General features: G+C 34.5%; 1 protein-coding gene across 4 annotated transcripts; it reads left to right on the forward strand.

Annotated features, from left to right (window-relative positions):
• The first annotated feature begins 1461 nt into the window (after positions 1-1461).
• Positions 1462-16350, forward strand: LOC114403222 (protein ALWAYS EARLY 2-like). Of its 4 annotated transcripts, none has more exons than XM_028366044.1 (21): positions 1494-1592; positions 1773-1819; positions 2541-2678; positions 3390-3485; positions 3663-3725; positions 4191-4268; positions 4692-4854; positions 6291-6550; positions 6749-7124; positions 7219-7296; positions 7825-8084; positions 9681-9731; positions 11783-12064; positions 12195-12373; positions 12485-12767; positions 13343-13498; positions 14248-14379; positions 14549-14689; positions 14774-14986; positions 15178-15471; positions 15901-16350. In XM_028366044.1, exons 2-21 carry the CDS (start codon positions 1817-1819, stop codon positions 16063-16065), a joined length of 3411 nt encoding a protein of 1136 aa, XP_028221845.1. In that variant the 5' UTR covers positions 1494-1592; positions 1773-1816; the 3' UTR covers positions 16066-16350. The 4 variants fall into 4 exon arrangements, with proteins under 4 accessions (XP_028221847.1, XP_028221845.1, XP_028221844.1 ...); XM_028366043.1 differs by having other exon boundaries at positions 1495-1592; positions 3387-3485; XM_028366045.1 differs by having other exon boundaries at positions 1496-1592; positions 3387-3485; positions 14549-14656.
• The last annotated feature ends 1999 nt before the right edge of the window (positions 16351-18349 follow it).

Raw genomic sequence — 18349 nt, forward strand, 5'->3', positions numbered from 1 at the left:
ATGATTGCAATGGTCTCACTTCTGATAACCAAGTACTAGTTATTGTCCTGCTGGAGATTGTCTAGCTCGAGATGATAACAGGAGTTACTTTTGATCTAAGCCAAAATTTTGATCGATTGAAGGAGCAAAGTGGAATATCTACAAGGCTCAAGTAAGGCTTAGAGTATGGGGTTATGAGAGCGATTACTCAATTTTGCATACTTGTGATTCTTGGCCTATCTTCTATAGAGGAGCATAATTTTTTGTTGGGAATCTTTCTCCTTCAGTAGATAAAGCTAATAGGTAACTGTAATTAGATAAGGTCAATAGATAATTGTAGTTTTCCTTTCCAAGATGGAGTCTCCTTACAAGGAAAAAAAGGTCCTAGAATAGAAGTTATTGAGGATTTTGTTCTCAAATTAATAAAGGGAAGCAAAATCTCTTCAATCAATTGAGTAATAACTATGTTGAGCTTTATACCAAATTAACCTATGTTGAACTTTGAGCTTAAGGTAATGTTTGATAAATTTAGCTTATAAATTATTAGAGTGATTTATCAAACACACTCATGAATCAACCGAGAGATCACATTCCAATTAAACAACTAGTTTGCAAGCTTATAGACAACTCAAAGACTATTTTTTTTTTGGGTATAAACTGAAAGACTAGTTAAGCATTGTTGAAATATATGTGTTTGTACAAATATAAGAGTTTTGTTACCTGGTATTTTTAATTTAGGAATTAATAAATATTTTTTTGGATAAATGCTAAGAACTCTCTATCTAAGACACTTTCTTAAACACACTTTTTATTGATTAAATTTTATTGAAAATGAAATTTTTTTTAATCCCATATTACATTTAATTATTATTTTTATTTATAATTTTTAATAATTTTAATCAATTAAAAAAGTGTATTCCTAATACTTCTTTCTTTTCGAATTTTGGTTTTCATTCCTAATTTTTAAAACATTGATTTTATTTCATATACTTTTTTTAATCCCTAAATTTTGTTCAAAATATTAGTTTTAAGAACTAAAATTTGGGTATTTTAAAAATATAGGAACAAAAACTATTAATTTTTAAAAGTTATACTCAAAAATCAAAATTTGGAACTTTTTTAAGAACTAAAAATATTATTAATTCAAAAATTATTTATGAATTCCTTAATCAACACAACGATGGATGATAAAATGAAATAGGATATTTCCAATATCATGATTATAGATAATAATGGATGATAAGATGAGATATGTTTTTTTACACTAATCATAAATTAAAAAAATCAATTCAAAATTACCGAAAATGACAACCGAAATTTCAAATATAATCGAATACAACGAGAATTTTGAACCCTCAATGAGGTGCAGCACGTGGACCGTTGATGGGAGGTAGCTGCTGACGTGTACGCTAGATGATAGGATAATACAAATCCGTATTCTCCCTCCTCTACCGCGTTCGTGGCATTGCGTAAAATCTCATTGGCCAGTGCCCTCCTTATATTCAAGTTTCGCGGCAATGAGGTTATTTTCACCTCTCTCCGTGTAAACCCTGCCACTCCGTTTTTTCTCTTCTTCTCGTGCTTCGGCGGAAATCGGCTTAGCTCTTCGACCGGTTAGTACCACGGAACCAGTTTCACTTTCGGATCTGTAATCTAGGGTTTGAATTCGAAGAGGAAAACACTAATTTGTCTCTTCTTTTTGTTAATTAGAACGAATTTGTCCTTTTCTGCTTCAATCTTCGTCGTTTTTCTTAATAACGTTCTTGTTTTCATTGTTTTTCTTTTTCCGAAAGACAAGCTGTTTGGTGCCTGTTGGCTGATTCTGAGACTTTTTTCTATGGTAAATTTGAATTGGTGTTCCGTTTTTTTTTAAATTGTTTTGAGGTGGTGAGGGTGAAGGTTTTATGTTTTATCTGGAGGATGATTTGAATCTTGTGATTTGTGAAGCACGTAGTCAATTGCTGAATTGGATGTGATTGTGAGAAGTTCTTCTTGGAAGATGTGGATCTTCCTTGCTAATCAGTTGTGTTTAGCTTGCAACGATTTCAATTTGCTGTTTATCCTGTTAGTTTGGAAATGTTTCAGGTGCATTTTGAATTTTCTCTTTATTTTGTTAGTTTTCTGGTGATACTGATTTTGAGGATTTAATTGATGCTCTTTGTCTCTCTCTTGGGGGTGGGGTTCAATAGCTGTAATTTCCTTAATTGATTTGGACTTTGCTATCTTAAATAACAAGAGTAGCAATATGAGAAACTATCCAAGTATCTACATGTTTTGACATTTTGTTTTTGAAAATCTGAATGCCAGCTATGAAGCAGTTGAACTTCTGGCCTCTAATTGTTTTCATTCATGAGAAAGGCAGGAAAGTTGATGTTATTTATTGGACTTCATAACTTGTGGATGGAAAGTGGAATAATAGAAGGCCAAAAGAACTTACACTGACCTTAGCTTCCATATTAATTAAATATTCCATAAGAGAAATTTGTGTGTTGTGCTTCTATCGTGCATTATTGATTAGTTCGTTAGCTGAGTTTTGACTGGGCTAACATTGTTGATTGCAGCTTTGCTTTTTGGTTCAAAGACATAAGAGCTCAATGGCACCAACAAGGAAATCTAGAAGTGTGAATAAACGGATGTCAAGTTCAAATGACAATTCCCCTGAGAAAGATGGAATTAATTCAAATAAAAACAAGCTGCGGGTATGTCTTGATCTGATGGCATTTTTTCCCCTAAACTGGAAGCAGTAGGACACATCAATTAAAATACATTAATACAATGCTCCATCCGACTTGGTATCATATTTTCATAATAGTTTTATAAAGAGGTTAAAGTGGAGGTTCTTGGGTTTTACCCTTAGTATAATATTGGTGTTAATATTTGCACATTTCACTTGAAAAGCTGTAATCTACATTGCACAGGTACCAATGCAAGTATTTGGTAAAACATGATACATGAATATAATTTTGATAGTTATGATATGAGCACAGCAATATATATTATATATTATATAAAATACATATGATAATTTGCTACTTTTTGTGATAATTTTGAAGAAAACAAGACTACAAGATTCAGATTATGCTTTGTGCGAGGTAATCAGAGAGCATGGGACTTGAATTTGTATCTTAGATTTTTTGAATAACATTTTTTCAAGGATGGTGTGGGTATTCACAAAACATACACACACACAAAAATAAATAAATAGGGATATGCCAAAAATTCAAATTCAAATGTATCATATAAATATTTGATATCAGATATGGATATAAAACCAAATTTCAAGTATTCATGTATCATACATAGTGGTTCTTATCCATCAGTGTACGTGCACTGAGCATCAACAATATTTCAACTATTGTTTTAGCCTCAAATTTTTTACTCCTGGTTAACTTGTGCCCTTTGCACAGAAGAAAAAGTTGACCGATAAATTGGGATCTCAGTGGAGCAAGGAGGAACTAGAGCGATTTTATGAAGCATATAGGAAGTATGGGAAAGATTGGAAGAAGGTGTGCTTTTGTCATGGTGTTATTTTCTCTCCCTGTCTTTCTTGTTCATTTGGGCATTTGAGGACAATTGGGCTTGTTCTTTCCTTTATCTTCTTTCCTTTATCCCTATTGTTATCATAAGCATTGCAGTTAGAATTCTTGTTATTGTTCTCCATTCTTATAAATTTGAATTTCCAGGTGGCTGCTTTTATACGTAATAGATCTACTGAAATGGTAGAAGCTCTTTACAATATGAATCGGGTAAATCAATACTACTGTAGTCTAATCTGTAGTCATATGTCATGTTTCTTATATATACATTCTACCTTTTGTTTACAAAAATATGTGTTGTTTGTGTGCGTGCTTTTTTAGCATAACTGAGTTGACTAAAAATTTAGATGACATTTATTATGGACTGATAAATAGATAGATGTTCAATTTCTACCAATGTAACCTAAGACATTTGTTCTTCCTCTTCTTTTTCCCCATCTCCCTCTACCTTTCCAATTCTTATTATTATTTTTAAATGGGATGTTATTGGATATCAAGCCATGTCATTTCAAATGGTTATGCCCCCATAAATCCAATAATTTCTCCATAAGGCTAGTTAGCACATTTAGGTCCTTGCTTATAATTTCTTACTTCTAGCTATCATGAATTGACTTATTAATGCTGTGTAGATCATTTGTTTTAAGTGTCATTGAAACTATAAGTTGTAATTTACAGGCATACCTCTCTCTGCCAGAGGGGACAGCTTCTGTTGTTGGCCTCATAGCGATGATGACAGATCACTACAATGTGATGGTAAGGTCAAAGCTAATTCCTGTTGGTAGATTTTTTATTTTCCTGGACAAAATTTGCAAACAGCTTGTGGTGTAATAATCTCTCTTGGAATCCCCCCCCCCCAAAGAAGGGTAAAACTGTTCTATTGGAAACTAAATTAAAAACCTGTTCTGATTATTTGCCATGGTATCCCTTGTTATATTATAATATAATATTTCCATCACTTCTTCCTCTGCTACTATCATGACATACTTTACAATAATGTAATTCATTTCTACTTTTGGATTTGCATTTCTCTTTATATTTATTGAGACAGATTAATATTTGTGAAAGATGTGTTCTTTCAGTCTGGTTTCACCATGTTTTTTTGCCCCCTGATGATGTTATATATTGGCTTTGACTATGTACTTATGAGTTGTCATTTTCTGGACTTGAATTTGACAGGAAGGGAGTGATAGTGAAAGGGAGAGCAATGATGCACCAGGATCTCAAAAACCTGTAAAACGAAAGCATGAAGAAGTTCAGCTTAGTGTCTCTAAAGATCAGTCTCATTCAATTGCTTCTAGAGATGATTGCCTCTCTATATTGAAGAAGAGACGCTTTGATGGTAAAATACCTATTGTCATACCACTCCCTCTGTTTTTTCCTCATCCAGAGAGTCATGTTTTGGCTTGCCTTTCTACAAATTGCTTTTATTCCCTATTGGGAAAACCCAAAGTCCCACATTGGCTAGAGATAAGCCCAAGATAGAATATATAAGTGGGGGACAATCCTCACCCTATGAGCTAGCTTCTAGGGTTGAGTTAGGTTCAAACCCACATTCTAAGACCCCTGCATGACAAAAGTTGTTGTGGCTTAAATCCTTGCAACTGGAAAGTAGACTAGCAGTTATGTAACAAATGAAAACTGGCAAAGTTCACCCATATTACACAAGAACTCCGATAAAGATTCTTATGAAAGATTTATTTTAGGTGTCTGCACTTTATTTTTGTTCTGATGGAAGTCCAACTGTTAGATATAAAATTCATTCATGAGTTTTTTCACCCAATAGATTTAGGAGAGTTGATCTATGACATGGTATCATAGCCTTTTACAACCAAATGGTCAAGTGTTCAATTCTTACTGCCATCATTCATCTAAGTTATTGAATTTTAGCACATGGTAAAATGAGGTCTGGATTTGTTCACACTTCAAACCTATAGGGCTTTCACGTGAGGAGTATGTTAGATATAAAATCATGCACGAGCTTTCACTATGAATTGTGATAGTTATTTTTTAACACTAACTATATATAAATGGGAGTAGAGAAAGAAGTTGATTAATATTTTGAGTAAATTATGCTGACTCTCCCGAGGTTTTGTGAGATCGCACAAACTTTCCCTACTTTTTCAACCTCCCTTATAAGGGGTCATGGTGTAATGTTTTTCTAAGTTCTAACAGTTAAGAGGGTTAATGTAATGTAAAAGGAATGTTAGTGTAGGGGTAGAAAAAATAGGGATTTATGCAATCTCACGAAACCTTAAGGGGCAGTAATATAATTTACTCTAATATTTATTACGCAATATTGTAATTCATGTGGCTGCTATCTTCAAGTCTCCCCCAATTAGAATAAATCGAATCATCTCCTTCGTAAGATTTTGATTGAGCTAATATCAAGTCTTATCATCAATATAATTTGGTATACACTGCATTACTTTCTCAATGTACTCTGGTATTTGAGAATGATCTCCAATCTCCATATATCATCTGCCTTTGTTAGGATTTGCTTTCCTATCTGTGAAATTCCTTGTGGTTGAAATTTTGAAATTAAATATTAGTAGTGATAAAATTAGACCCTTCTTGAACTGCCCCTCCTTTCCAGTGCATTTCAATTAGTATAAAATGTGCAGGTAGAATATTATCCTATTTCTCCATCATTAAACCCAAATATTGAACTATGAGTAACATGGTTGATTATTCTGAATTGTTAGTCTTGCTCATATTCCTTGCAATATATTTTTCATAATAGTTAATTCCAATATTAATGATTATTTAATTTACCAGGTATGCAGCTCAAGCCTTATGCTGTTGGTAAAAGGACTCCTCGCGTCCCGGTTTATAAGAAAGACGATACAGAAAATTATGTTTCACCTTATAGAAGAAGCCTGAAGTCGACTATTGATGCTAATGATGATGAAGTTGCTCATGTTGTAGCTTTGGCATTAACTGAGGCTGCACACAGAGGAGGCTCTCCACAAGTTTCTCAAACACCATCTAGAAGAGTAGAGCAAAAATCCTCTCCCATCCAGAGCTTGGAAAGAAAGGTATAAACTCTTCACTGGATTTTTCTGCCGTTATCCTGTACTTTTTGGCTATATTATTACTTCAAGATATGTGTTCTGAATGTGTGAATATGCAACAATGTTTAAATAGAATCTAATGGAAGTCATTGTGAATGATATGCTTGTGTTTTGATACATTGCATTTTAAAAAGTGTAATTATTTTACAATTTGTCAACTAGCACCAAATGTCAGAGACAGCTTGTGCCAAGTTTCATGATGTTTCTGTGGATGAAGAGGTTTTAGAAAGTAGTATAGAAAGCAGGGGAGCTGAAAATGGAGAATATGCAAGAGATAATAGTTCATTGATGGATACAGAAGGCATAAGCACTGTTAAAGTTTTTCAGAAGAGGAAAAAATTTTATAGAAAGAGAGAGAGAGTGGAAAATGTGGGAAATCATCAACTTGATGATGGTGGGGAAGCATGTAGCGGCACTGAAGAAGGACTTAGTTTTAGTTCACTGAAGGAAAAGGTTGATATTGATGTTACTAATGAAAAACTTGAAAAATTCTCTCCAAAAAGTCAGAGGAAAAGAAACAAGAAACTCTTCTTTGGAGGTAATTGTTACTACATATATATATGTGAAAATTGTTTGTGCAACTTTTAGTTCCTTTTCTTCATCTCTGAAAATTTAATCACTTTATCCAACAGATGAAACCCCTGCCTTGAATGCGTTGCAAACTTTGGCTGATCTGTCTCTAATGATGCCAATATCTACAATGGAATCTGGTAAGAATAATTCAATAAATTTAATAGTATAATTGTAAGAGACTTTTGCATTGCATGTGTGCGTGCACTCACCCTGACAATAGGCAAGCTGTAAAAAAATTCCATTTTTAGTGCTTTTACATCCAACACTACTACATATAGTAGTGTAATTGTAAGAGACTTTGGCTTGTGCATGTGTGGTGCACATACACAGAGCAATAGCCAAACTGGAAAAAAATTCCAATTTTTACTGTTTTCACATTCAACACTACTACATAATTGAGATTGATTTGCCTCATTTTGGCCAATCTTCGTTGAACATTATTAATTGCAATTTTAAGTTTTAACTTTTTATTTCATATTATTTGAGCTGCATCTTCCACTTTTTCAACTCAAATGCTCAGATGGAATCTACTTTTTACTGCTGCTGTCATTCATGTTTGTTACTGTACTGCTGTAGTCATTATTGAGATTTTGCAAAATTTTCTTCTCTTTATCAGAGAAATCTCTTCTAATTAATTTCTCAATGTTTTCCCCTTTCCCATCTAGAATCATCTATCCAGTTTAAGGGCGAAAGAATGGTTGCTGATAAGAATAATAAGTCTGCTTTACTTGAAGCAACATCAACAAACCATAAGAGACATCAACTTAAACACAGTGCGGTCCCTGAAATTGAGGTTTCAACCTCCAAAAAGTCTAAGATTGGAAAGGAATCGACAAAGGATACTAATGTTCTCTCTGAATCAAAAGGGAAACTTCCATTTGCTGATACAACATGGAAAAAAAAGCGGAAGTCTATGGGTTCAAAGGTAAATACATTCTTGTATGCTTTATTGAACAGATTTTGCATCGAGTCTGTTTTGGTTTTGCTTAATTTTTTTCTCCAAAACAATTTTTTACTCAAGAAAGAATTTTAGCCAGAAGTTTGACTGAATTTTTGGTGGTTGTTGGATGGAATAATGGAATAGTGGTAGGGATCACTCCCCCTTCTAGGTGACAACAAGCATGCTAGACCATTCTAGCAAAAAAATTCTAGTGCTCTAGAATTTTGTCAAAAATCATTCCTGAAAGTGATTGTTTAAAATTATTTTGAAAGTTTTGGAAATAAATGCCATTTTATCCTCAATCAAATAGTTTTTCAATTATTCCATATCTCATCTTATACTTTTCTACATAAAGCCAATTCTATTTACATAATCTTGTTGAACTTTTGGTTTTCTAGAAATACATGGAGAGAATAAAGAGAAAAAAAGGCTTTGAATAATACTACTTCCGTCCCTATATATAAGACCCATTTAACTAATTCATAGGAATGAAGAAAGTTGGTTAATTTAGTTAGTGACATTAAATTTGTTAATAATTTGTATTTTTCAAAATTACCCTTATTATTGAGACTCATCACAAAAACTCTTTCTACCTAATTAATTAATGTGTGGAAAGAGAATAGTGGTTATGAAGTTTATCTTATTAATTTGTAACTACTCATCTTCCACATTCCTTACAAGAGAGAGAAAGAATCCATCTTATTAATATGCAAACCTTTTTAAACTGTCATGCTGTGATGAGAGATATTAGCTGAGTGGACAATGTCTCTTACATGACCAATCATGTGTCTCATACATGACTGATTGTAGCTTGTGACACTTTAGAGTCTGATTGGAAAATGACTCTGAATCAGTTGGTGGTGCTACTGCATTGGAAAATGACTCCCAAACCCAAGTGAATCACTAGCTAATACCATGAGTGGTGCTATTGCATTGCTGAGAATGAGATGTTAGATTACCATCTTTTAATTAGTAGATCCCATTGCCCGTCTTTAGCTTGATTACTAAGAACTAAGAAGCTATGAAGCATGGAAATTCATATGGACACAACATCATGGAAAGATAGCAAAATTTAGTGTATAGATGTTTTCTTGAAGTGTGTCATATTGTCACAAGTTAACCTTGTTAGAAATGGTTTCCTTTTTTTATGTGTGTGCTTCATAGCGAAGAGGACAATTCTAGATAATTGTGAGTCGTGAGTTTTTAACTGCAATCAGGGCATTCAAGAGTGTAGGGTTGTGTTAAATTTGTCGTTTTCATTCTATTCTTTTGAATGTTTTGGTAATAGAAGTGTTGCCTTATAAGTATCAGATACTAATTAGAAAAGTCATTTGATTTTGGAGCTTATTATATTTAGGGGGATGGGCAAAATACATGAACTGAATTGAATTGCTATAGAACTGAACCGAACTCGTAATAGTTCAGCAGAACTGAACAATGTATTCTTTTCCCAGTACTTTCTCAATTTTTATTCCGATCCAATAAATTCTGTTCTGTTCATCTCTGTTGTCCTATTTTGAATTTGTCAATTCAATGATATTTGCAACTCAATTAGTGAAGGGGAGGTTTGTCTGGCTGTAGGTTGCAAATGCAAAGCTTGATTCTTATCCAAGTGGTCCCTTGAAAGATGAGGTATGCAAGTCTTCTGTAGATTTTTATTTTCCCTGGAATATGTGTAAATCTCTGCAGAACTGAAGCAAGTTTTATTGTTATCGGCATTTTATTTATTCTTCCCTTTAGAATATATTGGACTCTGTTCAAGTGATAGAAGAGTAGCGTGAATAGTATAGATAACCTTGTCAGTTTAAAAAAATAGTTTCAGGAATTATGCATTCTATGGTTTGTAAATGTTTTAAACTGTAGTTTGATGTACTTCTAGTCTGTATTAACTTTGCATCAAAATATGGTTTTGTTAACTGGATCAAAACACCCTGAACTGGTGTAAATTCTCGGTATTATTCTTCAATTAATTTTGGTACCAATAGATAGATGGCAGTACCAGAACTACAGTATTACATAAACGAAAGGTAACGCAGGGTAAAACACCCTGCACTCTCGTTACAAAGTGGCATTGTATTTAATTTTGGGCATGGCTGGAAGCGCGATCCAACTTGGCATGCTTGCGATGTGACTTGGCTAGAATTTTTCAAGGAGATTATCCAGTGGAAGCTGAGGGAAACTGCTGATATTACCAGGGGCCCATCCACCACCTGCATATTAAAATCAGTATCTAGTTCATAAAATGTTGAAAATGTCAGTCACAGGGTGTGTTTGGGTGCATTTGGATTGAGGTTTAATTGTTAAATTTTTTTTTTTTTTTTGCACAGCAAAAATAGTATTATAAATTATGAATAATGCAGTACTAGATGTACTGCAGATAGGAGAAAAAGTACAAGGCAAAATTGCCTAACCCAACTGAAAATACAGGATAACAATAGATAAGCCAAAAGGAAATCATCCCTTAAGACAACTCCTCCCTCAAACTAGTGGACCATTGATTAAAATGAATATGGAAGTCTTTGTCCATATATTTTAACCATGCCCAAGTGTGGAATAAAGCTTCGTCCATGACTTTTCCGGAGTCGAAAATGTGGTTATTAAAAACCATTGAATTTTATGCTTCCCAATAGTCATGGATAGAGCTATCCAAAGCACTGCCCATCTATTATCTATACATCTATTGCTACTCCAGCTTGAAAATTGAATGAAGTGGTCTTTGGGATCAGTGGGGAAAGGACCCACTCTGTCAGCCCATCTCAAAGCCTCCCACCAAAGACTCCTAGTTCTTGAGCAAGCAAACATGATATGGCCAGCAGATTCCTCCTCTCCATCACATAAAGGACAAGAATACGATGGAAGGCACACCTGCCTCCTTCTTAGGTTAGCCTTAGTAGGCAATCTATCTTTAAAAATTTTCCAAGAGAATGCAGCTGCTCTTGGAGGAATTTTCAATTTCCACATAAGCCTGGAAGCATTATCTTCATATTCTGAGCTGCCATCTTCCATGAGAGAGTTATAAGCTGACTTTGTAGAATAGGATCCACTAGAGTCGGCCCTCCAAGTGAGATGATCCATTCTAGAAAGGTGAAGTTGCACCCCATCGATCTCATCCATGAAAGCTGCCACCATTTCAATTTCGTGGTCGAAGAAATTTCTCCTCCATTGGAACTTCCAATCCCACCCATTTTCAACATGCTGACCCATTAAACTGATAGTAAGGTCCTGCTGCTGGCTCACCTGATATAAAACAGGGTATTTGTCTTTAAGGGTTATATCATCTCCCCTCCATATGTCTTTCCAAATGGCTATCATTGACCAGAGTTTTCTCTGTTTGGCCTGTAGATATATGCCTATGGTTTGCTGTAGGTTAAACAACACTGAGTTTGGTGTTCATTTCTCTTATACCCATCATTGCTCAATTTAGTGTATGTCATATGAACTGGTTGTTCCCATAATTCATTGATGGATAGGCACATTAAGTTTGGTATCATTAGTCATGCTTACCATGGTTATATTGATAAATAGGCACAAATTGGTATTGTAAAAAATTCTTTGATGTACAATAGAAATACACATGAAATTGCTTTCATGTGAAGCTACACACCAGTCCTTTTTTTTTTTTTTTACATTACATAATAATGTGTCCAATTATTGTACTCATCATAGTTGTGCATGCCCTGTAGGCCTTAGATGACGATAACAAACCAGTGGTTAAAGGAAAACACACTGACCAGGCTTTTACCCTACCAAAGCAATTGAAGACAGTTAAATCATCAGAGAGTTCCTTTTGCAGTGATCAGAAAGATTTGACAGTATCAACTGCAGAAGTTCCACTTTTGAATGAAGTTAGTTTACCAACTAAACGAAGTAGACGAAAGATGATTTTACAGAGAACTTCCTTGCCTAAGGAAAAGTCTTCTGATTACATATTGAAAAGTCAACCTAATAAGTACTCTACCCTTAAGGTACAAGCTTTTTCTTAATTTAAATTGATTATGTGTTTTTGAAGCTTTGAGGGGCTTCAAGCTTTTTGTTTACAACTTATAGAAAAAAGCTTTTTGTTCTAAAAATAATAACTTCCTCTATAACTTGCAGGCAAAGGTTTCTAGTTGCTTGGCATCTAATATGGTTCGCAGATGGTTTATTTTTGAATGGTTTTACAGTGCAATTGATTATCCATGGTTTGCCAAAAGGGAATTCATGGAGTACTTAAATCATGTTGGACTAGGGAATATCCCAAGGTTAACTCGTGTCGAGTGGAGTGTCATAAAAAGGTATGAAATTCAGTTGTGGTTATTATGATGTTCTGCTAAATCTTGAGAACAGTAAATTATGTAATCATAAAGGATGTATTTGAAATTGTCATGTTGTACTTGTTTTTGCAGTTCCCTTGGCAAACCCCGCAGGTTTTCTGAACACTTTCTATGTGAAGAAAGGCATAAACTTGAACAGTATCGGGAATCAGTGAGGAAACATTACACTGAACTGCGGACTGGTATTAGGGATGGACTTCCAACTGATTTAGCCAAACCATTATATGTTGGACAACGTGTAATTGCTCTTCATCCAAAAACAAGAGAGATTCATGATGGTAGTGTGCTTACCGTTGACTATGACAAGTGCAGGATTCAGTTTGACCGTCCTGAATTAGGTGTTGAATTTGTAATGGTAATATGATTTCTTATTATTCTGCTGATTTTAAAAGTTATAGCCATTCTTCAATAGGTAGTTTCAATCAGTATGTCACATTTGTTTCAGTTTAATTTTGGAATAAAAATTGCTTTTTCTTTTTGCTAAAAGATTTCTCTGGAAAATCCCAAAAAAAAGTGATTATTTCCTTAAAATAAATTGAACCAAGCATGCATGCCACACACTGAAATGTTATAATAAACAATAAAAAGAGCTACCTTGTGCTATACAGCTCCTTCTATGCAGAGTGTCTAGGGTACGGTTGGACCTACTGTGTGCCTATAGAAGGCAGCCTTGCATTTGCAAGAGCGTGATTTCTAGACTTGAATCTATGACATACAGCCTACAGGTCACATTGTAGTACTCCAAGTGAAGGAAATTGGTTTGGTATTTGTAAAAATATATAAATGATCTTTGTGTACCACATGCTGTAAATAAACAGTCAAAGGCTTAATATTTTTTTTTTCCAATTGAATAAATTAGCTTGATATTTTTTAAGTCTAAAAATGATTTTCACATTTTCTTGTTTTTAATGAGCGGAATTTTTGGTTCAGGACATTGATTGCATGCCTTTGAATCCATCAGATAATATGCCAGAAGCTCTGAGGAGGCATATTGGTTCCCAAAAAGCCTCTTTCATGAATAAAGAACCACAAATTAATGGAAATTCAAATTTTGGGGGCTGCGAAATGCATTCCTTTCCCGTGAAGGTACACACCTCCTCAAGTGACTTAGTAGTGCATGGAAAAGTTAGATTGCTAACAAGTATCAATATACTAATATTATGTCTTAATTTGGTGCTTACATTTTTATTTTATACATTCCATCTCTACATGACATTGTAAGTTTAGATTTAATTTGATTCTACTATCTGTCATGTATTGTCACTTCATTAAAGAAGTTTGACTATAGTAATAGCTACTTGCCTACTTGAAAATTTAAATGATGTGTTAACACATGACTTGATTATAGTGTAAAATGGAAAAAATATTTAAATCAACACTAGATCAAAATTAAACTCTTAATTTTTTTCATTGGAAGTTAAATATGCTTATCCTTTTTTCCTGACATAAAATAAGCTTGAAGAGTTAATAGTAGAGCTTCATAATTGGTACTTTTAATGATTGACATAGGCTTTCTTGTTGTCTTTTGACTAGTGGACAACCATTCACATATATTACCATTGTTTTGCACTGCTGTGGTTAGCTCATAGCTGGATGAAATTAACTGCCCAATACTTTTCTCAACCTTGGAAAATTAGCTGAAGGAATTCATGTTAAAGGTGTCGGATTGGTTTGTTGAATTTTACATCCCTTTTGCTTGGATTAGTAATCCAGATTTCCACTACCACTGATGAAACTGTGATGCTAGAAACATTGAAATATTATGTGTTCTAAAAGTTTTTATCTCATAATTGTTAAAATCTTCTTACACTGGTGTTAACTATGTCGTTGCCCAGGCAAAGGTTGCTACCGTTGATAACCTCTGTGCACAAGCTGGTTGTGCTCAACCATGTAAAGTAACACACCATCAAGCTAAGGAAGCTGACATACATGCAGTTTCTGAATTAAAGCGTGCTCTAGATAAAAAGGTTTATAATTTTTCATGCGCAAAAATGAATACTTTTGTGCAGTTCTTTTGGAATCTGTTTAACTTCTGCTTTCATGTATGCTTGTGATTTACTTATTTTCTAAATATTAATTGCATTATTTACATTGCTGTGGGTGGTCTTGCACCTACTTTTTGGGCTGCTCGTACAGGAGACATTGTTGATGGAGCTTCGAAGTGCAAATAGCGACATATTGGAAAACCAAAATGGCATAGAATGCTTAAAAGATTCCGAGGTTTTCAAGAAGCATTATGCCACGGTACTGGTAGAGCTAAAGGAAGCCAGTGGACAGGCATGTGGCTTCCAATGGATTATTTATTTCATTACAACATTCTGTGTTAATCTTGAGCAAAATATGATTGGTTGTTATTTTCAGGTTTCTGATGCTATGCTACAACTGAGGCAACGCAATACTTACAGAGGAAACTCTCTGCCACCCTGGATGAAGCCACAAGCAAGTTTCAATGTTCACGATGATCTTCCTGGTATGTTGGATAGTTCTCTAACACAAGAGTTAGGGTCAACTGTTGTTCAAGTTATTAAAGGATCCAGGCTAAGGGCACATGCAATGGTAGATGCTGCATTTGAGGTATGGATGATCTATGGATTTTCTGACCTCCCCGCCCCTCCTCTGCTTTTGTACTTGTTTTCTCCCCACTGTTCTTGATCCAGCATTGTATTATCTTAAAATGATTTATTGTTGGTTTAGCCACAAATATTAAAATGCCAATAGTGGACAAAACTCAAAAGTCAGATGTAATGGTTGCTCCTATAATTCAGGCATTGTCTTTGACAAAGGAAGGTGAAGATGCCTTCATAAAGATTGGGCAAGCATTGGATTCTATAAATCATCAGCAGTTAGCCTCCAAGTCTAGGTTACCTGTGATCAGGTCTCAAGAGCAAGTGAATGTGAATGGCAGTTTTTATCATCTTAGTCATTCAACTAGCGGTGTATCAGAACCTATACTCAATGATCCATCAGTTCCAAAACCACATAATTATTCTGACAAATTTGATACTGAACTTCCGTCAGATCTTATCGCTTCATGTGTTGCCACATTAATCATGATTCAGGTAATTTCCCCCTGGGTGTTTGTAAACATAATGAGTTCCTTGTTATGCTCTTTAAGTTCTAGCAACAAATTCTGAATTGCACATCTAGGTTTTTTTGTGTGCATCTTGCCTCTCAACTAATAGATGTTTATAATCACGTTTTAGTTCCCCCTCCACCATCTTGAGAACGCAGCCTCCATTTGTTGGAAACAACATAATAGTAAATCTATTCCACTGTCCTGTAGCCTAAATTCTCTGTGACTAAGTGAATAAAATTAGAATTACTTGGTTTTTTCTCCTTATATATTGAGTTCTGTATATACTTATTGATTTGCCCGAGTGTGTTTTTCACTAAAGCATGTTGCCAGAAATATCCTCTCCTTTTTTTTTGTCTAAAGATTATTGAACAAATTCTTGCTAACCAAAAATTAATATTCTTTTAACTTGCAGACTTGTACTGAACGGCAATACCCTCCAGCTGATGTGGCTCAGATATTAGATTCCGCCGTTACTAGTCTGCATCCATGCTGTCCTCAAAACCTTCCTATTTACAGAGAAATTCAAATGTGCATGGGAAGAATCAAAACCCAGATGTTAGCTCTCATCCCTACTTGACTTGTATCTTTTTTTCCCGCAGATCTCTCTCTTATGTAGCTGCTGCCTGCTGTACATATGATGATGCTGAACTATTAGTTCAGATCACATACGGGCTCGTCGCCCACCTTGTAATGTCTTTATTGAGAGGTACAATAATTTACTTCTTTTACTCCACACCAATAGGTTCAAACGGTGGTATTAGAAATCATGTAATTCTCTACCGTGTCTTTTTAATCTTTGGTGTCAAATGGTGGTACTTAATAAAAATTATTTAATAAAGGTGATAATTTAATATTTTGATAATTCAAAATTAATAAAAAGCACAATGTTATCTTATTTGTCTTCTGGGAACATCTTAATCCAGAGAGAGAGAGAGAGAATAACAATGCTTGGGTTAGTAGTTTTTTTTTTTGATCAGCAAAGATTAATATGTATATTAATTGATTCCAAGTCAGACTTAATGTAGTCTGGATAGGAACCAATTTTTGGATACATAGATGAGACTAATGTGGAATGTTAGTCTAATTTCCTATCCTCAGCTACTTAATAAACCATGTGCTAAGATTGCTAGACCAGTGATTGTAATGAGTGACAAAATCATTTTCCAAATTTCTGAACCATGTCCAGAGTAAGAAAATTGTATCGTCCAACATTTTGTTGGCATTAAAGGTATCATTGGAAAAGATAATGTTATTTCTTTGCTTCCAAATGGTTCATGTCAAGGCTAGTTACCACCACTTCCACCTGTTAGCCCTTATTCCATCGGTCACTCCAAATATATGTTGGAGGAAATGTTGTTTTGGGTTATGCGGGAAAACACCTACAATATTCACCCAAGACAACAATTCCCACTATACGGGAAGAATTTTGCTGTAGTGGAAAAACAAGTGATCTACGCTTTCCTCCATGTTTCTACAGAAAGGACAGGTGCTATCATCTAACTCAATTTGTCGCCTTCTAAGGTTTGCTTTTGACGGCAATCTATCTTTGAGTAGCCTCCATGCAAATGCTGAGATTTTAGTTGGAACCTTGAGTTTCCACAGTTCCTCAAAAGCTCTATCCCGGATCTCCTCTAATGTCTCTCCTCTCAGCACATTATAAGCACTTTTAGTCGAGTATTGACCACTTGGATCTGCTGTCCACACCCACTAATCTATAGTCTTAGGCTGAATTCTCTTACATTCAACGTCTTTTAGGAATGAAACAACCTTATCTATCTCACTATCAAACAATGTTCTCCACCACTTGAAATTCCACTCCCACCCCGTGTCTTTGTAAGCTCTCATTTGCTGGATAATTTGGTTTTGCTGACAAGAGATAATATACAGCCTAGGGTATTTAGCTAATAGTGTACCCTCTCTGCCTATCCAATTGTCCTCTCAAAACTTAAATTTGTCATCACAGTCAACCCTCCATAAAGTTGTATTCTGCAGTGCATCACCATGTTGCAGATGTTGAGACACCAACTTTAAGTCCCTCTCCACCATATGGATTCACTGTTGTCTCAAGGTGCTTCATTCAAACTCTTCTAACCACCGTACTTAGATTCAAGTATCGTGGCCCACAATTCCTCCTAGTGCTGAAATAGGTTTCACTTTCATTTACCAAGCAGTGTTAGGTTGAAAGTGATGATATCTTTGATTCTCAGACCCCCAATTTCTTTTAGAAGGCACATTGTGTCCCATTTGATCCAAACTATCTTGTTTTGCTTGGGTTAGTAGATAATGGAGTATTTTAAGCACGTTGACGGAGAATTTTTTACTTTATGAAAAAAAGTTATAAAATTATTTCTTTGCAGTGGAGGAATAATAAATCTTTGGTTGTCAATTAAGGATATATTGAGGAGTTGGGTTGGTATATATATAAAGATATAGATGAAATACAATTGTCATTCAGCTTCAACAATTGTTAGATTGTAACCACCTGAATTTATAGGATCATGTTCAGAAATCATTTGAATAATTAATTTTAATCAAACTAAGTAATATGCATCATTTATTTTTTTTTATTAAAAATCAAAATGTGATTGGAAGCTTTTGCACACGTTAACGTTAGTGCCTTCTTGATGTTTTATGAATCAAATTTCAAATATTTAACAGATTATCTTGCTTTTTAACAACCTTTTGGATATTAATACCTTCTAATATTTAACGGATTTTCTTAATTTAAAATTCAAAATTTACCTAATCTTTTTTCTGCTAAATTCTAATATTTTTAATCTATCGGAGGCTTTTAATGCTGTCCCTGCTTTCGAATATCTTGGTAATTAAGCGCATGACAGTATGACACGTTCAACTAAGTT

Source organism: Glycine soja, chromosome 20, assembly GCF_004193775.1.
Source record: "Glycine soja cultivar W05 chromosome 20, ASM419377v2, whole genome shotgun sequence".
NCBI lineage: Eukaryota > Viridiplantae > Streptophyta > Magnoliopsida > Fabales > Fabaceae > Glycine > Glycine soja.

Bases quoted from the DNA above. Each gene is read 5' to 3' on its own strand.
- LOC114403222 (XM_028366043.1), top strand. The intron at 9,732-11,782 runs GTATGCAAGTCT...CATGCCCTGTAG, and splicing joins GTGGTCCCTTGAAAGATGAG to GCCTTAGATGACGATAACAA. The intron at 14,987-15,177 runs GTATGGATGATC...CCTATAATTCAG, and splicing joins TGGTAGATGCTGCATTTGAG to GCATTGTCTTTGACAAAGGA.